We start from the raw sequence: 22,790 nt of genomic DNA on the forward strand, positions 1-22,790 counted from the left end.
TTGTAAATACAAATTATACACGGTATGCAGTATAAATAAAATAAAAATTAATATATTCGAGTATTAATCTTTCATAACGACGGTTAAAAAGTTTACCTACCACATGCTATAGCTACGTTCAGAACCAATATAGACAAGAAGACAGTGAATCCAAACGCATAGAGGGTGCTCCGTAGACCTGCGATCCAGTAGACGACCAGTGTGAACAGTGACGGCTCAATCACCAGACCTGGGAACTAAAAAGGGGTGTAAATCATTAATAAATCCTGACACAGTACAATTAAACTTATGGGTGTTGCATTCCTGTGTCAGTTTATCAAAATCAAAATCATTTATTCATACAGGTAACACAATGTAAACTTAAGAACGTCAAAAAGAAATATATGTTAAATGTTTCTAATTTCACATTTACTGCCAGTTCTCAAATCAAGGGCGTAGAACGGAAGAGAAGAACTGGCAAAAAATTAAAATTAATTGTCATAATAAAAATATTATTTGTTGTTGTTACATATAATTCAGATTGAAGCCTCCATAGTAAGCCAAAACCTGTGACAGGTCGTATATATTGATTAAATTATATTTTAATATATTTATTATCTTCTATATCCTCTATATCTATTATCTGTAATCAGTAGTTCTGGTAGATCACTCTGTAGTGCCAGTTCTGGCTGATACATATTCTGTTGTGTAATAAAACCCGTAAATATATATAACATACACTTGAATTGCTATCGTATTCATTTATCCGAACCCCGAACATTACATCAATATTATTAAATTGTTTTCTCTAAGAAACTCGAATTAAACCAGCCGTATAAAGAAAAGCTGTGTTGATAAAAGAGCCTGGAACTAGTGCTAGACAGGCTACTTCTAATTAATTTGCGATATTTGTTTTAAAATAAGTGTTGTTTGCCATTGTCATTTTGTATGTTTATTTGCTATTTTAAAAGAGTACCGAGATTTCTTTCTTTCAGCCAACACTGTGTCTTCTGTTTCTGTATTCTTTTTCGATGAGTAGAAATGTTTACCGTTTCAAATTTAATGACGTGGAATAAGTTATAACTTTATCTTATACCCATAATAAACATATTTTATTTTATATAGGGGTTGATAAATTATACAGCAAGCGATATACAAATTATAGTATTTTTGTTAAGTTAGTACCTTTAAGGTATTACTAGTATTACCGACAGAATGTAAACCTTTATAATTGGGTTTTTTAACCTTTTTTATTTATTACAAAAATCTATATACATAATATAAAGAAATATAGTACTTACCAAAGCTATCATCCTAGCTACATAATAAATCGGCGTGGAATATAACCCTGCCCTAAGTTCCCTATACAACAAGGGGAACTCTTCAGGGAATATATGGAGCATAGAGTACATAGGGCTGAAGGTATTCTCTGCTATGATGATGAAGAGCGCTCCCTGGACGTCTTGGATTCCTGCTTGGGTGAGCCGCGCTGTGCCAATGAAGCACAGCCCTGCGGTTAGTGCGATTGCCTGAAAGCAAAAATGACTATAAAATATCTTTTTTACATGATGTAATTGATAACTACTTAAAATTGAATCTTGGTCTCAGCTTTCGTGATTTGTTTTTATAAATTGCAAGGAGTTCCGCCTACTGTTCACACACACGTTCTGTGGCTCTAAGACATGCCGGTTTCCTCACGATGTTTCCCTTCAATGTAGGGAGTGTTAAATGCGCACATATAAAGTACATTGATGCACAGCTGAGGTTCGATCCTACGACCTCAGGGATTACATGCTCAAGCCACTATGCCAACACTGCTACAATAATTGTTAACGTAATAAAAAATAATATTGGTATAACTTGAAAAGAATTGTATGGAACTTTAACATAAAAACTTTACAAATAGCATTCGTAGTGACCTATGTATGAATGTTCTAGTGCGCTATTATTTACATTAAACTAATCTTGACAGAATAACTCAAAACCTATTATATATTATATTATATACAATATACATATTAGCCAACTTAACACGTTAATAAAATTTCAAAATTAATTTAAAATTGTCTCTTAATCGGGCATATTATTAGTTATTAACGTCTATAATATGTATGTGGATGTGCCAACAAATATTTCTCATAAGAAATTAAATAAATTAGAATATATATATCATGATTTTTACGTCAAAACAGAGCTTTGTGAATTGTGAATTATTCAGTTCTCACACGACCGGTTTAATCTAAGGAAACTATAAGGGATGTGGTTTAAGTAATTAGGATTGAGGAAATAATTTTGCCTTTTGCCAGGAAATCAATAGATAAGCAATGAATTAGCAATAGGACAGTTGTCGCGCAGGAGCAAGGAACCTAGACGAAAGTAATTGTCGCAAAAATATGTTTAAGTTTTGGAAGTATGTAAAGATTATCAAAAAATACTTGTTCCATAATATGAAAATATATTATTTGCTTATTAAATAATAACCACGTAACAAAACAAAATGTACCTTTCAATCATTAATTTTATCGCGTTTATTATTTTCGGTGTATTTGTTATAAGTTTTTAAAATACCTTATCTCGTAAAGAAACATAATTAGCACGCGCGCTGTATCGGATGGCGACCATATCAATTTATTTCTGTTGAGATTTGACACTTATTAGGGGAGTTAAGTGTTTTAATTTATAAATACACTGGCTGGCCCTGCGAACTTCGTTTCTCCTTAATGGTTAGCCTACCTTTTTAGTACGTATACCAAGATGGAACATTTTGCTAAGCTACCCCAGAGACTGTTCGTTTTTCCGGAATGAAATTCTAAACTAATTAATAAAAAAATAGGGGTTGATCGTAGAGGGGAGATGAAAATTAAGTGTTGCATGTATTTTAGTATGCTGTATCATAAAAAAATAAAAACAAAAAATTAGTCTAAAAAATTAAAAATTAATTTTGGGATGGACAATGGACCTCACTTATCACTTAGGGTAGGGGTTTGAAAGTTAGTAGCCGATTCTCAGACTTACTGAATATGCATAAAACAGAGCCGTTTCGGAGGAGTATGGGGACGAACATTGTGACACGAGAATTTTATATATTAGAGATAAAATTTGTAACAATTTAGTTTTATTAAACGTGTAACAGTTAAAATATGTTAAAATTAATAGTTTCATAGTACAACTGTACTATAAAACACTAATGTATACATGTCAAGCCCGCAATGGCCTCTGTTAAGGTCTTCAAAGCTTTATTTTACACTTCGTGGCAGTAATACAGAATTCGGACAAGAAACGAAAAATAAATAAATTATTTGGCTGCCTATAGTTACTCAGTTGTTATTAGTTCACAAACTGGTCATATTACAAATTGGACCTTGTTATTATAATTATAATAAAAGAATAACAGAACAGCCAGACGCTTTTAATTATTAAGTTTATATTCTTAACTTACTAAAACCTGCTTTGTTAATTTCGTCATCTTCATTGGACATTTTCGTCCACAGACGGAGACGTTTCCTATCATATAAACCAACCTTGTTGCACAACGTTGCGTGTACATACATTATAGCGAGGTATCTATTAAAATGATTTAAAACTTGAATAGTTAACTAAGTTTGAATAAACTTGTATATATTCACTTACAAAATTTAGCACACTTGCTTGGAAGTTTAATAAATTATACTCAATTATTCCATTCCAACAATATCACATCAAACTGATCATTTATTTTATTATAGTCGGGGAAAACTAGCGCGTTGTATCAAATCCTATATCTGCGTTAAGGAAATACAAGGTACGTATATAGGTACCTACTTACCAATTTCTGCGCTATCCTTAACAATTGTACATTTGGATCACGTAAAACCATTAAAATATATCTATACACCAACCAAATGATCTTCGTATGGAAAAAAGGTGGTTTAAAATTGCTAGCTTTGGTTCGCTTCGTTTCCTGGAACAAAAATACACTAATTGATTACGAATACCAAATTTGGAGCGCTGTAAATTTAATATAAAACAAGTTTAACCCTGCGAGAGTCTGGAGTCCAAGTCACCTGGAGTGAACTGTTTGAACTGATTATATTATTTTGTTCGTTTATGGTTTTAAATATGAATAACTTCTGATAAATTTGAGAATGACAAATATCGCATGTGGGTAACATTTTTACGGATAGAACGCAATAATAATAATAATATTAGCGTCACGAAGATGTGCAGCGTTTTTGTCGAAAAAAAGGGAGAGAGCGATCAATCGCTTTCTCAAACGGTCTCAAGAAAAAAAAATAAAGAGTGAGAAGGGTGAATTACCCTATAGAAATTCTATTTTTTAAATTAAAATTTCGTAAAGAGAATAGGTATATGAAATTTTAGTATTTTATGCAAAATAATTTATTGAAATCTCAAATGACGATTTGTAAATTAAACGCCACGTGTTTTTATTATGGAAGAAATAAATTTAAATAATTAAATTTATAAATTGTATTAATAATTTTTCACTCTCTTAATATTTTAATATACAATTAAATTCATAAAATTTCTAACATATCTTCCTTTTTCCCTCCTTCTTAGTCTATGAAATCTAAAGTTTTAGATTTGTATAAATATGAACAAGACTTAAAAATTGTTTGCCAAAGAAGTTTCACTTCTGCATGTGTATTGTGTACTTTGTACGCGGGCACTTTTTTTATTTATATGGGTGAATTTAAAAAAGATAAAAATTTAAATACTCCTACAGACAAATTAAAAAAATAAAAATTATGAAATAATTTAAAGATTGTAATGACAACAATTAATTCTATTTTATCTATATTTTTTATAATAAGGTTGATATATAAGCTAAAATTCAATAAAGAATATCTACAAAGTGTGAGATAAATCACGGGTCATTATGACCCAACTTGACATACGATGGGTTAGCGGTAACAGCTGTACCAAATTGTGACCATCTAAGTTGACAGCATTATCTTGAAGTCTTTATAATTATTTACGATCCTTTAAGCTGTTTTTGCTTGTTAGCGTGTCGTCCACGGAATTCCGCCGATTTTACTTTGATATTTTACCATTTTTTATCGGTTGTTAAGAAAATAGAAGAATATACAAAATTTGCCTTAACTTTTATTTAATTAGAAGGGTAATGTATTGGGGTTATGCATTGTTGTAATGTATGTTTTATTGGGAGAAAAATTGCAAAATTAACTTTTTTTAGTACTTAGGTTTTATTCCGGAAAAACTAACAGTCCATATGTTGGTATGTACTAAAAACGTAGGTTAAGCAAAAAAAAGGGTGCGTGTACTTATGTACGCGCGTAAGAAGTTATACTTCTTTGGCATTATTGAAACTAGTTTTTGATTGCATGCAAATAATTAATTATAATTAAATAATCAAAGACTGGAAAAGGAGTCATTATAGTCAATAAAGTTCAATTTACATTAAATTTGAAAACTTAAATATATAAATATTTATCATTATTCTCTTACATTAAGTGTAACATAAATTATATTATTATTCGAATGTTGTTTTTAAATTTTGTCCAATGCCGTAGCATCTTCCGTGGGCAACTTCATTCTGTTAATTTTGTGTAACGGTGCGCGCGCATCGTAAAATTTCATTCTCATCAATTATTCATAACGCGCCTAAAGAATTATAACTTCAAAAACATATTAAGGCGAAACGAAGTTCGCGAGGGCAGCTAGTACTTAATACATTTACACATAATTGATATTATGCAATGTAACACTGGTATTATACGTGATTATGCAAAGGCCCTTTCCAGCTTTATTTATAAGCAGTAGTAGCGTTTAAGTGTAACAATTTTATTAAAATTCTGTATGTAGATATGGGTTTAGGAATTAGGACTGTACTCGTACGGCTTGTATTAGGTTCATATTACAAAAGACATCTCGTGTTACGATTTTAACCACTGAAAATTAACGAAATAACGATCTAAAACTAATTCAAGCTATCGACTTTTCGAAAAGCCGATTTTAACAAAAAAATAAAACATCGAATTCATAACCTCGGTTTTGAATCGTTTAAAAATAACAAATCCCAGTCTATACGACATTTAAACATGTCAATTGTCAAAAGTCAAAACTGATAGCAATCTATCGTCACAAGTTATTATTTATTATTATTATAATAATCAGTGGCGCTACAACCTCGTTAGGTCTAGGCCTCAGATTTCTAAATCTGTTTCATGATCATTTTTCTATCTACTAGGCAAGTAGGTGATCAGCATCCTGTGCTTTAGCCTTCTACCCACGCCGTCGACTCCTTGGATCTAAGACAAGTCGGTTTTTCACGATGTTTTCCTTCACCGGTCGAGCGAATGTTAAATATAACATAGAAATAAAGTCCATTGGTGCACAGCCGGGGATCGAACCTACGACCTCAGGGATGAGAGTCGCACGCTGAAGACACTAGGCCAACACTGCTCTAGTGTGTCAACGTGTTACAACTTTAAGAATGAAAAAAAGATACAAAACAAAATGGCGGTGCTATTTTATATATGTATTATTTAGTTAATAACACAATCTCATAAGTAATAGCTACTTGATGTTAATAGATATAAAAAATATCATAATATGTACGATTATTGCAATTTAATTGAAATATTAACATAATATAAATTTCCATTGATACAGCGAATATTGAAGCGTGTTGAATATTAATGGGGTTTTTATGTACGTAATATGTGATATAACAGATTCGAGATAGGTCAGTTACGTTCATTCATAAACATTATGAATTTGAATTTGTGGATTTAATTTCTGAGTCAAAACGGCTAAGAAAAATCTCCTTTATCGTATTTCAAGATTCAAGATTCAATGCCTTTATTTCAACTAATACAAGATATAAATGTATATAAAAAAGAAAAAAAAGTTTAACAAGCACAGCTGTCCTCTTGTACAGCTTGCCTTTGTGGCACAAAGGCCTCCTCCAGCTGTTTTCATTCCTTCCTATCCCTGGCAAGTCTTTGCCACAGATGACCAGTCGCTTTTTAAAGTCGTCAGCCCACCGGGCACATGGTCTTCCTCTCTTTCGCTTGGTGTTGTAGCGAGGTGTCCATTGGGTGACTTTTTTCGACCATTTTGCTCTCTGTCCTGTCCATCTCCATTTAAGCCTTTTGGTTCTGGTCATTGCATCTTCCCAGTTGGTGATCCTTCGGAGATCTACAGCTCTTTTCCTATCATTCCGTGTGTAACCTAGTATGCTCCTTTCCATACTTCTCTGGCAAGTCACAAGCTTTTGACTTGTGACTTGCTTAGTGGTCCAAGTTTCCTTTATCGTATTAATAAAATTAATTGTGGACGAAGGGAAAGTGTGGTATGTCTCTAACCTAAGGAATCCGTCCATTAGGTAGTCACTTCCTTTAACCTCGACCTGTCTCACCGCTGACAAGCCTAAAGGCCCCAGTGGGCAGTGGCTGATGTCGAATTCTATACTAATACTAGCTGATCCGGCAAACGTCGTTTTGCCATGTATATCATATATAATAAAAACTAGGGGTTGATCGTAGAGGGGTGAAAATTAGGGGTTGTATGTATTTTTTAATGCTGTATCATAAAAAAAATTTAAAAAAAATAATTTAGGGGTGGACTACCCTTAAGATTTAGGGGGATGAAAAATAGATGTTGTCCGATTCTCAGACATACCCAATATGCACACAAAATTTCATGAGAATCGGTCGAGCCTACTTGTACTTGTACTAACGTTTCGGATGAGTTTAACTACAAACACCGCGACACGAGAATTTTATATACATATTAGACTAGCTGATCTGGCAAACGTCGTTTTGCCGTGTATATTATCATTTATAATAAAAAATAGGGGTTGATCGTAGAGGGGTGAAAATTAGGGGTTGTATGTATTTTTTAATGTTGTATCATAAAAAAATAAAAAATAAGTAATTTATCTAAAAATTAAAAAAAATAACTTAAGGGTGGGACTACCCTTATCATTTAGGGGGATGAAAAATAGATGTTGTCCGATTCTCAGACATACCCAATAAGCACAAAAAATTTCATCAAAATCGGTTAAGCCGTTTCGGAGGAGTATGGCAACGAAAACTGTGACACGAGAATTTTATATATTAGATTATAAAGAGGTACAGTTTTTGAAGTTACTTCAACAGGAACTTTTCTGAACGATCAGAAAAGTGTAGAGATTGATAGCGCCACCAACTATCATTATATAAATAGAATATTTCATAAATGTATATCTTATTTTTTTCAATTTGTAATTATATTTATGGCTCATGACTGTCCGTAAGAAGCCCGGGCGATGTGACGTTAGTTATTTCGAATATGTGTTACGAGAATGTAAGTGCGTGCTCCTATTTCACCATGCCTCCTGCTGATAGAGGACAAATCTTTGTTTTTAATTTTTTTTATTATTATTAATTACTTAAGATGTCATGTGGAAAATGGTGTAATGGTGGCAGCTCCTTTCAAACGTTGTGTAAAAAAAAACAATGCGATTAAAAAGAGTGGTAAAGAGTTTATTGCCAGTTATTGTCTTCCGTTCTACGCCCTTGATTTGAGAACTGGCACTAAATGTAAAGTTAGAAGCATTTCTTTTTTGACGTTCATAAGTATAAATTGTGTTACCTATATGATTAAATGATTTTTGACTTTTGATGTACCTACTATATTCTCACAATCATCGTATAAAGCCGCATATTATGAGATGTTGCCCATACTATGCGAATAATCTTTCTGCTTTCGTTTAGTTACAAATACGACACGGATCATACAAATAGCTACCAGTATTCAATTGAACCAATCAATTTATATCAACTGTACGAGGTCTTACGAGATTTGAATAAAATTTTTGAATTTTAGAAGATTCTCAAGACTATAAAAGATTACACAAGAAACGTAATGAATTATCTGCGATTGTTAATTATAAGAAAGTGAATTCAGAGTACAATGCGTGTCTGGAATTCAAGTTATTACTGAATGGAATTAAATGTTAAATGATTAAGAACTTGATTGAGGACATTAGATAGTCATTATATATATATGTAACGTAATAAAAAACTTTATAATTAAATTATGTATGAATGTATGTGAATAGTTATTGTTATAATATGTTTAAAATCCACCGAATCGAACGTACTTATAAACGACTCTTATGAATTAACACTTTTTTTACTGACAAATTTAAAAAATATTCTTTACCGGATTACAGCATTTTATTATCACAATTTACAATTATATACATTTTAACCGTGACCATACTGTTGGCACAATTGTTAAAGTTTTAAAAAGTAAAATAGTATAACGCTTTTATGTAATATTTTATATATTTTTTTTTAAATAACAATGACTAGCATTACCTTAAGAAATCATAGGAGAGCAATTAGTCGAGATTTAGTGCCTTAGCTTATTATAAAAAATTAATATTTAAATATTTTTTTAAATAAAACAGGGGGCAATCGGCAGGAGGCTGATGTTAAGTGATAACATCAGCCGCTGGACATTCTCATTCTTAAAAAACGTCAACGTTAAAAAGTGTCAAAAAGCTAAGTCTAAGTCTTGACTATGTGTACAGTTATTCGAGTGTTGATCGATTGTATGACCTAATATTTTCTTACCTCATCTTGATTATCTATAAGGTGGAACTCAAGATGTATCTCCATGTCCAGTTCCTTAGCAGCATCACTGACCGCGAACCGATCACAGACGCTCTTAATGGCATGTCGTGATGCACCTTCCGAGCCAGGTGTCAACGCCAACACTTTGATAAAGTAGTCTGTGGGATTATATGTGATGGGACAGTGGTATCCCAAGCTGTAAGAAAACATTGGCAGTAATATCTATTCGGTACATAACAAAAAAACAAGAGACTTAAATTATTTGGAATGCAACGGTCTTATCGTAACAAGCGATCTCTTCCAGGCAGCCCTAGTAAGAAAAATCACAAAAAAGGAAACACTTAGTTTAAAGTGCAAGAAGTGCATAACCAAATCAACAAAAATTAAATTACAAGTAACATTGAAAAATCATACAATTAACAAACTAAATCTAAAACATAAATTAAATTAAAAAATTGATTAATTTATGTATATAGTCAGCGGAAGGCGCCGTGTTATGTAAATATAGTATTCACGTTTATATTTGTTAAATAAATTTGAATGTGTAGAACAAACTGCAACAATAATTAATAATAACAACAATACCAATTCGACTTAGGGTCCTTTAAGAAAAGAGCGTACCAATTCTAAAAAGGCCGGCAACGCACTCGCGAGCCCTCTGGCATTGAGAGTGTCCATGGGCGGCTGTATCACTTAACATCAGGTGAGCCCCCTGCCTGTTTGCCCCCCGTTCTTTATAAAAAAAAAAGCGTATGGTCGGGACTCGCGAGATGAACGTTGGCAGATTATTATCTACGTGGGGCCCAATACATAAACAAATACACCAGAATGGTGGTGGTGGTTGTGACCAAACAGAGAAATATATTATTGACTAACAAAGAAGTTATATAAACATTTTACCCTTAGCAAAGCTAGACAAGACCGCTACCATATTGTAAAATAAAGCCAGTAACCTATACGGCTTCAGGTCGAAGCCCGTCTAAGTATTAATTTGGTTTAATTAGCGTTCCACAAAGACAAAATAGGTAATTCATACAGATGTGTGTTTGTTTTGTTTTTGAATTGAATTGAATTTACGCATCTATTTTAGATGATTTCTTTTTTTCAGGTCTATTGATCATGTTAACCATGACGTTCGATATTCAAATGGATTTGTAGTACACACCTCATTTAATACTTTGTTGTTTTACATTCTTGCGTTTTAATTTTTGCTACTTTGCTATTTTCGTTTCTAGCTTGTTTAAAATATCTTATGTGTATTTGTGTACCAATTGTAACGCCATATTTTCATGTATTATTTAATGAACATTTTAGAACGTAAATAATTAAATTTATGTCGCTGTAACATTTATTTACGTGACATTATTTTAAGAAATATTAAGAAAGTCATCCACGTAATAGTTGTCTTATTTTACAGAGATTGACAAAACAAACACAAAAATACGATTTCATAAAATTCATTGATAATTTATTTATTCAAACTGCCTACTAATAAATCGTTTGATTCTCGGAAATTAAGAAACACATTGAAACCATATTTGATAATAATTTAGGTTATATAACCTATATCGAGATGCAGTACTTCGAGTAATAGTAAACAATGAGTAATTTATTAAGTACTTATATGTTTTGTCAGGTCTTGTACTAGATTATTATTGTGTCTAACGATCGAGCTATTGGCCTTAATAAGACTTCCTGACCTGGATAGAACATTGGAGACTTTCAAGGGCCCACACAGTGGAAGAAAATCTAGGTAACATAATTAGCCTAGTTCTCTTAAGTAAGAAAGAAAATGTTAGATTGTTAGATACGCATGCAAATGAAGACGGTAGTAAAAGATAACTTTTACAATAATTATTTAAATATTTACTTAAACATTTTGTAAGCGTGTGCTTTTGGTGTTAAAAGCAATAAAACTTTTTATTTATTTTATTAAATTTTTGATTGTATCTAAAATCTTTTTATATTAGCATAAGAGATACTATCAGCGGATAATGCAACCTTTTATGATAAGTTTTTGCAAAAAATATAATTAACACGTTTTATCATATCAATCTCGAATTTAAAATTTAAAAAAAACTCGTATTTGTTTAAACACGATGCGATAACTTTGTGAGAAGCATATATTTTCCGGCTATCTCATCCTCTTCATAAATTCAGTGTATATGTCGCAGCCAACTAGCTTAATTAGCCGTTCAATTAACAGCCTAGCCTATTAACTAAACGGCGCCATTTAAATAGCGTTCACACGCATTTTACTCTAACAGAAGAATACCTTTCAAAGAATCCTAGTGCTCCTGAGGCATTTCCAGCATAGGCTACTCTTCCCTCTGCCAGCAACACCAACTTATCAAACAATGCCATTAATTCTGAAGACGGCTGGTGTATAGTACATATCACTGTCTTGCCCTGGACTGCACTTGCCCGAAGTAAGGTCATAAGCTTCTGTGCCGAAGACGAGTCCAAGCCAGTCGTGGGTTCATCGCAGAATAGTAATCCAGGATCTGTCAAGAGCTGGTAAAGACATACAACAATTATTCAAAAATAATTAAAAATTTGTCTTATTTCTGTTATAACGGTGCTAAAATTCTGCCTTGCGATTCTGTAACTCACTTTTCGCATCGGCGGTCGCTCTCAAATCAGTCGTGAAGCAGTCATTTTATGATTTGGCATTCTGAAAAGGTGGGAGCTTGTAGTTTATTGTTACAGAATCGCAGGGCTGTTTACACTTTGAAGAAGTGAGATTGTTCTGTATTTATGTTGAAGCAGTGGTAGAAAGTCGGTGTTAAAAATCTTTTAACATTTATTAGTAATAGAAATAAATCGGTAATTTAAATGACCCCATATTAAAAACTATTTTCTCTATACCCATCGAAGAAGGCCTGAAAAAAAAAATTGAGGAACTCTGATAATGGGCCAAGTAATTGCGTAAAAACCCATGACGGGTTATATCTGATATAAGATAAAATTTCTGGCGATTTTATGGGGCTGTTAAGAAGGGAAAAAAGTGCGCTTCTGTAAACGATGTAATTGAACTTTTTTGTTCATTTTACATTTGTTTTTGATGTTACCGATTCTGTAAACAAGATTAACATTTTCGCTAAAATGGTTGAAAAATTAGCTAACTTTATCCATGACAGAAATATGGTTGTGACAAAATTTATTTAACGCTCACAATTATTCCGTGGTATATGGTGCATGTTTAAAACAATTAAAACTAAAATCTGATTGATTTCAAAAACCCATAATAAGTACAATCCCGAGGTTAAGTATTTTTTTAATTTATACTTCATTGCCATAATACACATAATTATACATATAAAAAAAACAAAAAGTAAGTAGGGTACATAAGTTATTAGGCAACGGGCGGCCATATCACTAACAAGCGATTTCTTCCAGGCAACCCTAATATGGAACAATAAAAAAAAAGAAACACCTACAGAGGGTAAAGTACAAGAAATGCATAATTAATTAACAAAAAGATACTAAAAATAACATGCAACTATAACTAAAATTAAATAAAATAAAATCTAAAGAAAAAATGTAAATAATAGTATTTATATGTATAAGCAGACATATAAAAGCTCTGCCACACGTTAATTGACTCACAATTAATATATAAAATTAGTAGCTAATCACGAGGCAGAAAAAAAAATGATCAAAAAGGTATCCCTTTAAAAGAAAAATATCTGCGTAGCTTCCTTGATAACACAAACGGCATATTTATCTAACCTGGTAGTCCTGGGAAAAATAACGATAAAAGTACTTTTTCATGCTCTGGAATTACATAAAGTCACCATGATGAAACAAATCCAAACATTGGTGTGCTCCATGTCACAAGTCTTGTCGTAAACAGAAAATAAATTCCTTCTCACCTCAGTAGCAAACGCCAGTCTCTTCCTTTCACCTCCAGACAACGTTTTTCGTCCATCGAGGCCTCCAATACGTGTATGCCGTGATCCATATAGAGATAACTGGCGCAACAATTGATTCACTCTTCTCTTTCTTGCCAATGATGATGTTCGCCTATCCATTCGTAGACGAGCCTAGTTAAATAAATAAAATCATTATCATTAGGGGATAGTTTTCTGCATTTGAGTTTTACAAACGACTTACGATTCTCATCCCTGAGATCGTAGGTTCGATCCCCGACTGTACACCAATGAAATTTCATTCTACGCATTTAACATTCGCTCGAAAGGTTAAGGAAAACATTGTGAGGAAACCGGCTTGCCGTAGACCCAAAAAGTCGACGGCGTGTATCTAGGACATGAGGCTGATTACCTACTTCATACTTGCCCATTAGATTGACATATGATCATGAACCAGAAATCTGAGGCCTAGACCTAAAAAGGTTGTAGCGTCACTGATTTTTTTTATATTAAATAAAAAATTACAGCAACACTTAGTGGATCTAACTTTTAAATAAATATCGAAATTTCTTAAATTGTGTTTTCACGTATAAAGTATAATTGAATAACTCCTAGGATTTCGTGACAGGTGTTTGTGAATAACCTAGTAACAACTTCGGTGAAGAGAATTAATTTCCCTAATAAGCTAATAAGCTTATCGGAGATTAGGCACAGTGTCGGTTCGAAATCGGGTCATTATATTTTTATTTACCTTCAATTGACTACCAAAAATGATATACTAATACCAAAGAGATAGTCTAAATGAAATAGTGTAATTAGATTGAACTATTCTTTATGAATAGGGGAGTAATCTCATTAGGTAAAAGTTACAGAGATTACAGGTTTATACTATGACTAGTGTTGCCCAAATGCAAGACCAAGACGAGACTTAGGCCAGTCTTGGTATTGTCTTGCGTCAATACACCTGGTCTCGGTCTTGGTATTGGTATTGCGCTCTCAGTCTTGGTCTTGGTCTTGATCTTGCAGCAAGAGTCTTGCAAGTCTCGCAAGACTTGCAAATACCTATTTGCCTATTGCTATTTGTGGGGGCTTGCGGGCTATCCTGGAACATTCACCAATGTACAATGTTCATCAACTAATAATAGCAGGCAGGCTACAGGCATTGTGTTGAGATTAGCAGATTTCATTACAGTGTGCGTAGGTACATTTTTTAGGCAATTTGTCGTACTCGTGACTGGCGCGCTTTGCTACGTAGGTACTGTCGTTAAAGTATGTGTAAGTAAGAAACGATGTAGGTACCTACTACAACAAAATTGTATTCCTTAGAAAAATAATCGTCGTACCTACACGACTATTATTTTTATTTATTTAGTAAATCATCGCTGAAGACAATAGTCGCTACTAGAGTAGGTACGATAGAAGTTGATAAACCGACACTGCAATTCTCGATGATTTTAAAACAAAATGCGTAATGCACGTTTCAAGTTTGTTAAAATCACCCACTTCCAATTTTGCAGTGCAATGTCCTTTAAAAAGGTATAATAGGTAATCTATATATATAAAAATGAAACCCATTTTCCGTTGTCACGACATAACATGAAAACGGTTTGACCGATTTGTCTGATTTTTTTTAATAATATACCTTGAAGTACGAAGATGGTTCTTACGGAGAAAAATTAAAATAAAATTGAGTGAATCAGTCTAAAAACAACACTTTTCTATATTCCCATACAAAATATTCGTAATAATACTTAAAAGTGAATTTGAACTTTAATACCATAGCATAAAGTTCAAGTGTTAGTGGAGGGGTTCCGGGAAGGTAAATTTTTATTTTTTGACATAATGTATTTGTTGTCTTATCAATTTTCTTTTTTTATCTTACTAGCTAGACCGGTGTCCCGAATAGCAGAATAAGTATAAATATAAAGAATCGACTGTTAGGCGGTACGATGTTCGCCAGGCCAGCTAGTAATAATATAAACTAGGTATATTTTTATTACTTACAACAATTTTTATAAAATCTACCTATCCTTACGACTACATTCTTCCTTGCGAGGACAACATAATCTATTTGCGTCCGTTCTGAGCACCCGGAAACTTATTTTATTCATTAGAACATGGGCAGTGGCGGCGACCTTTGACATGAAAGCGACGGCGGCAACACAAAGTCTAGAAGCGGACTAAATTTTTACCTATTTTGGTGGGGTTGTCAATGTTGGCATTAGCACAGAAAAATAAAATTAAGTAAACACAACGTTTATCCACTTTTCAATAACTAGGTATCCACGATAGAATATTTTTCCTACTAATTTCCTAAGGGTCGATTCGACCAAACTTCAATTTATACACGAGTAACTATACCAAGAATAATCTATTCCATGATTTTAATCTCGAGTAAATCCATAGTCGTTTGTCCACGTAATCGATAGTATAATTGCGCTAGGAATAACAATACGCGAATAGCAAGAAAATGGTGAACGAAAATAAAACTCGGCAAATAAATGTTGTTCTACAACGGGACAGTGTAAGAGCATACATCATGTCAACTCGATTTTGCCGTATTATAGTGTGAAAAAGTAGCTTTTAACAGGTGTCAAACGACAACAAAAAGTTTTTATTTCTTGTTTGTTTGAGGCTTTTGTCTAAAAAGGAACTTCTGTTGAGCCCTGTTGAATTTCATTCTAATATTATAGAAAATAAAAAATCTAAAAATAAATAAATAAATAATAAATTGTTTAAACGTTTCATTATACAATGCCAGACTATTAATTTAGTGCGTTGCGTTGACTTGAAATTAAAACACAGAACAGATATTTGTGAAATGATAGAAATCAGCTGATTGGACTGACTGACGCCATTAAATTATTCTAGGAATAGCTGTTATTCCGTGCGAAACGGCGGTATAGTTACAATTCCCGAATAAGCCCACTATTCTTAGAATTTGTAGTTGGTAAAACGTAAAATTTATTTACTCTCGATTAACTGACGATTTATTCTAAGATTAAGATTTACTCTTGTTTGGTCGAATCGACCCTAAGTACTCAGTCTAAATATCTTTTTCATAATTTTTGTGTGTAATTGAATGGTAAACTCTAAATCTTACTAGAGAGCTTTTTTAAAATAAACTTATTGAAAGCACTGACATGGCATATACACTTTTCAATCTTGCTGCTCACATTTTAGTACCTAGGTATCACTCACTATCTATCATTTACCGATATTAACAATGATTATTTCGAAATCAAAATATTCGCAATTCAATAGATGCAATACCTACTTAGTTATTAATTATCATCTCGCCCGACAGCTTTTAACGCTGTAGTGTTCGAATTCAAGCCAGTGTGAGAATGTATTTAAATAAAAAAAACTCAGAGCATTCAATTTATACCTACCTACTGCTGGGACATCTTCAAGGTCATTTAATTTTATACTCCTATACCAACCCTACAGAAATAGGTAAAAATTTGTGTGCCTCTGTCCGTACTCTTTGTCGGCGAATGCGGCGCTCAGTGTCAAATGCTGTGTTACACTTGTTGCAAACCGCGTCTTTGTCGGTAAATTATCAAATAAGTAGGTATTTAATACACCGACCGACCAACAGTTTATTCGCAGAACGTCACATTTCCCCAATCAACTTTGAACCTTAATTCTTTAGCGATAAACTTGAAAATCTGTTGAAGAAATTTGATAGATTGTAGTAGCTTGATGTGCTGGCGTCTGTACCATAGTATTGGCTGCCGTAGAAACTGTTACTAGACCTACTCGTAACTCGACTCGCTGTTAGTTTTAAATTTTGCTAAATAGAAGAATAATATAAACTTTGAAACATAAGTTTCACACCTACATGATGTTTATATAATTTTGTTAACTATAATTTTAAGCACATACCGACCTACGAGTAGGTACTAACGTTAGATCTGCACATCTGGACATAAACAAGCATAACATATTATTATAGGTAGATACCTACAAGATATGAACTTTGCTAGAAAGTTATTAGGGAACAGATTTGTGAGTATTAACACGCTACCTACTTAATAAATTGTTGAAATATAATAAGTACTTACCTACCTAATCAATACAATACGTTTCAGGGTGCTTTCAGACGAGCGGCACGTTGCCAACTGCAGCCCTTAGTTTAGTGTTAGGATATGTGATACCTACGGTTTTGATACTGGGGAACGTTTCTCAAAATCGGGATTGAAACCAAATACCTACTTAATAACGCCCAAATCTCAGTTTGTCTTAACTGCAAGACGCAAGAGTCTTGCAGGCTTAAGTATTGTCTTGCTCAAGTCTTGCAGGGTTCAGTCTTGGTATTGGTCTTGCTATAATAAGGCGGTCTTGGTATTGGTCTTGGTCTTGCAAAAACGCAAGAACAAGACCAAGACTGCAAGACCAAGACCGATTTTGGGCAACACTAACTATGACATATTAAACTGTTAAATGTGATTCTAATTTTGAAATTGTAATGTACATATCATGTCAAGCAATAACTAGTTTTGTACTTTAAGATAAGTCATAGTTTCAAAACAAGAATGTGGTCATGTCACTTCTTAATATGTAGAACAATGTAATATTTTTTACATACTGTGAGTTATTTCGTTTGCTGACATTTAAAAAAAAATACTGGAATAAACCCAAGATATTTTTACTTAATAATTAAAAGCAAAAAATATTGTCTTATTGCGCAGTAGACAGATACAACCTACACAATACAAGATTTCTTTTTACAAATTCTTGTTGTTCCATTTAAAACAGTCTAATTATTTATCTTTACAACACATCGTAAATAAAATTTCACAGAAAGAGCCGAAAGAGTTTAGGTAAAATTTCATTCATTAGTTTTTACGAATAAGAGCGTAGGACTGTGAGCCCCATCAATCAATGGTTTCTGCTATGCATATGTTATATTTTTGTGTTATTTGTTAAATTACTTATATTTATTATTGGTGTTGTTTCTTTGTACGCTACATATGAAATATTAGTCTCTTAGGCTTAGGTTAGATTAGGACTTACCATGATTGTGAGATGTTCCATAACAGTAAGATTTTCGACAAAGAGTTCATCTTGATGCATGTATCCAGACTCCAGGTGCATAAAGTCGCCCACTGTTCGTCCATTCATCGCAATAGCACCATCCACGACCGTACCGACTGTATAATTATTTTATTATACTTCTATCAATTCTATGCAAATCGTAATCATAATAATCTAATAATATTTGTGTGTTGATAATAATTGTAAAGTAAATTAAATAAAACATGTAATTAGATTTTATAGAAATATATCTTAAGGAATTATATTTAAGTTTGTTAAGGAAGAGCTGGGAACCCTGACACAGGTATTTCTTACTTAAAAGGGTTCCCAAATCTTCACACATTGTAGTGCATATCTGCTTGAAATGAAAAAATACATTTTTTTTTATATTTTGTATAAAAATTGTACTAAACTGTTTAAATTTATTTTACCGTTTTATTGTTTTATAATTAAGATTCTATTGTAAGTTAATCGTTAATCTATCCAATTTTTTTTAATAAATATAGAAACAAATTATATTCCATAATATATAGATTTTGTAATACTATTAAATGTTAAGTAAATAAATGCGACGCTGTATTGCAAATATTTTTATGAAAAAGAGGGCAATGGCGTGATCGCTTTCGAGCGATCTATTTCAGGCAACCACTGTGAGAAAAAAAAATAGATAAGGTAAGCAAGAAGTGCACAAATACATAAGACATATAGTTATTAGGCAAACTAATGCAACAAAACAAAGCAATTAAAACTTATGTAAACTTTGATCAGGACAGTATTAAAAAAAAACATGAAAAAGATATCATGCCTTTGAAGCACATTTTAGTTTATTTCTTAAAAAAACAATCTAGATTACAAAATCTATTGAATTATTTTATACATCACAAATAAGTCATCAAACAGAGGAGAAACACAAAAACATACAACTCAAATTGTTATTCCAAGATTGTTTGTCCAAGAGTTTTAAAAGTTTTAAAAATTATTTCTTAATTATAATTCTGCTGACTTTCTTGTCTTGTTACACTGTTTATAAATTAAAAATGTGTATATCACAAAATCAAAATTAAATCGAAATAAATATTTGAAGACCAGTTTTTTAATTTAATAATGATTTCGTAACTGTACCTACCTATTTCATACAAATAAATAAATACGAATACTTACTAGGACTTCTATGCGCTAGAGCCGACATTAGTGTAGTCTTCCCCGCGCCACTGTAACATATATAGTTTTGAGTACATACACATACATTACACACAATACAAAATAAAACGAGGAAGATAAATAAAAATATGGGAAGATGATGTAAGTAAAGCAGCTGGTCCTATGTTACGTAAAGCCGGACACCGGGAAGAGTGCAAGCTCTTAGAGGAGGCCTATGTCCAAGGACAAGCTGTAAAACAGAAATTAAGCGGCTTGCCGATTAGTTAATAGTGTTTATGTATAAAGTAATTAATCTCATATAATAACATAACATTAACATAATGTCATAATAATAAGTTAAGTTATATAAAATTGTCAAACTTTTGGTTTAAATTCTCGCCTACGCTACAGAGGCTACTACCTTGCCTTTAAAAATGTAATCACCTTAATCACCAATTTTTAGCGTTAATATGCGAATTTGTTTTATTTTATTGAAAAGTATAATTTTCGCCTTAATCAAAAACAAAATACTTACTAAAAATATGTGTAGTCTAATGTAAAATCAAATTAGACTGCAACAAGAAAATGTCAAAAATGCTAAATGATTAAAAAACGTGTTGATATAATTAATTATCCATTAACGTCATTAACATCCGTTACAACAATGTGTAATTGATTATATTTATTAAATATGTCGAATTGACAAGCAATTTAATTTTAAAAGTTCGTGTTTTTATTGATATTAATGTTCTGGAAGCTGATTCCGCTGCGTTGACTTATCTCTAGACTTTCCATTTCTGCAGAACATATAGTGCCGTCTCTATGCTATAACATTAATTATATGAGACGGCTATCTATCATGACCGCATTATCAACAGAAGGGCTGCCAATCAAACGTGATCATCTGAGGCTCAGAAAGCTTAGTGCTGCCACTAAATTTGAAATTGGGATTCAAACTGGAATTCGATTCGAGTCCTTATTGTCTGCAGTCAAACATGCGTCTATTATGTATAGACAAGACTCTAGACCAGTGTTTCCCAAATTATTATCCCCCCCCCCCATCCCCATATTAATATTAAACGATAGGCTTCAGGAAGTTTAGTAAACGAAACAGTAAATAAATTTTGAAAACAATCATTTGAATTCCAAATAATTTTAATAAATTTTCGAATACTATAATAACAATCAAATTGCCCCCCTGTGCTGCACGCTGCTTTAGACTAATTAGACATTTATATATGAGTTAATAAACAAATCTTACCTGGGTCCCATTAACGCCACCAACGAGCCAGGTTTTGCGATTCCATTTACTGCAAACAATAACAATATTATTAAGGATATTAATAATAATCAGTGGCGTGACAATATATATCAGAATATTATCAGTATAGTATTCTCAAGAATCATGAGGTCGGGCGTTCTATTATCGCTGCTCACATTTCCCAAAAATATCAAAGAAACAAACGCATAACCACAAAAAAACAACAGGAAATGACGTGACTATATGCATTATTAGTTTTGAATTAGCTAAAACAACTTGCAACGGATTCTTATTTAAAATAAATTGTGTTAGATTGCATTAGTGAATTTTTTTTTATTTAAATTCTTTAAGACTATAAATTGAACGGAATTTGAAAAACTATACAGGGTCTTAAAAAACTCTTTTTTATTTTGAACATATTATGTACATATTAAGTTGTTCTGTTAAATCCCTAAACTCATCAACGATTTCAAATTTATGGGAGCCCACAGATATAGCCAACGCTCTTTCTTGGCGAATCATTCACTTCCCGTCCCCATCCCCTTAGCTCCTTCTCTATCTTTCTTTAATTCTCTACTGTATAAGGATTACCTCTCCAGATCGTATCCCTAACTTGCGTGCTAACCGATTTGAAATTATATATTTTCTTGTCCATGTGTCCTTTTTTTATTATTGTCCCTTTCACTGATTACATAATTTTTAATTGCTTTGTTTTGTTCCAATACTTTTTTCTAACTGTATTATTGTCTTTACACTTCTTGCTCTTAACTAATTAAATTAAAAAAAACCTCACAGTGGTTGCCTGGAAATATGCTACTATATTTCTGTATACATGCAACGAAGTGTTTATAAATAAATAAGGTTTAATAGGCATGGATCTAACAATTTGAACCATTTCTTGCGACCAAACCAATCATTGTATCGTCCTTCCATCCATTGACACCGTATAACTGAATGGTTATTAGATTTACGCTGGCAAGGACAATCCATCATCTATATATATAAAAATGAAACCCGTTTTCCGTTGTCACGACATAACATGAAAACGGCTTGACCGATTTGTCTGATTCTTTTTTTATAATATTCCTTGAAGTAAGAGGACGGTTCTTACGAAGAGAAAAATTAAAAAATTGAGTGAAAAAGTCTAAAAACAACACTTTTCTATATTCCCATACAAAATATTCGTAATAATATTAAAAGGCAATTTGAACTTTAATACCATATTATAAAGTTCAAGTGTTAGTGGAGGGGTTCCGGGAAGGTAAATTTTTATTTTTTGACACAATGTATTTGTTGTATTATCAACTTTCTTTTTTTATCTTACTAGCTAGACCGGTGTCCCGAATAGCAGAATAACTATTTAAAAAAATAAAGAATCGACTGTTAGGCATGTTTGCCAGGCCAGCTAGTTATTAATATTATCGATAATACCAAATAGAGGATCTATCTCCACCTCCACCAACCACAACTAGTGGTTAAGACTGTATAACAAAAGAAGCACGGCGCATTTCATTTAATATATTATTGAAATTAAAATATTTATTTAATTTGACGAAACGCGCCATTCTTTGTACACTTTCGTTATGTTTACTACGAGTGAGATAAGCCATTCATTAATGGAGGATAAATTGAATGAATATGCATTATGCAATTATGTCATGTTCAGGTTCACACAAACATTTTTATTGCTATACATTTCCGGTTCTATATTTAGGTAAAGCTTTTAAACAATTATTTTTAGAATACATAAATAAAACATAATATACAGAGGATCCATTAGTGTTGCGTGCATTTTGTATTTCATAAATAAATTATTTTAAGTATTTTATATTTTTTTATAACTAGCATTTAGCAAAGGAAACTCAATTTTATCGCGCAGCCCAATATGCCTTGACTTCTTTAAGCTATCGC

The 22,790-nt window shown here is 32.4% G+C and overlaps 1 protein-coding gene across 1 annotated transcript in view; it reads right to left on the reverse strand.

Moving 5' to 3' along the window:
• Nucleotides 1-22,790, reverse strand: part of LOC125049303 (protein scarlet) — a 33,896-nt gene that overhangs the window by 4,669 nt on the left and 6,437 nt on the right. The window contains exons 3-11 of the mRNA XM_047648449.1: nt 20,880-20,928; nt 19,640-19,689; nt 18,458-18,594; nt 13,442-13,612; nt 11,842-12,080; nt 9,567-9,762; nt 3,785-3,919; nt 1,281-1,508; nt 101-236 (exon numbers count right to left, since the gene is read on the reverse strand). Of these exons, the coding sequence (XP_047504405.1) occupies nt 101-236; nt 1,281-1,508; nt 3,785-3,919; nt 9,567-9,762; nt 11,842-12,080; nt 13,442-13,612; nt 18,458-18,594; nt 19,640-19,689; nt 20,880-20,928 (1,341 nt within the window). The remainder of the gene's footprint in view (nt 1-100; nt 237-1,280; nt 1,509-3,784; nt 3,920-9,566; nt 9,763-11,841; nt 12,081-13,441; nt 13,613-18,457; nt 18,595-19,639; nt 19,690-20,879; nt 20,929-22,790) is intronic.

Source organism: Pieris napi, chromosome 5 (assembly GCF_905475465.1).
Source record: "Pieris napi chromosome 5, ilPieNapi1.2, whole genome shotgun sequence".
Lineage (NCBI taxonomy): Eukaryota > Metazoa > Arthropoda > Insecta > Lepidoptera > Pieridae > Pieris > Pieris napi.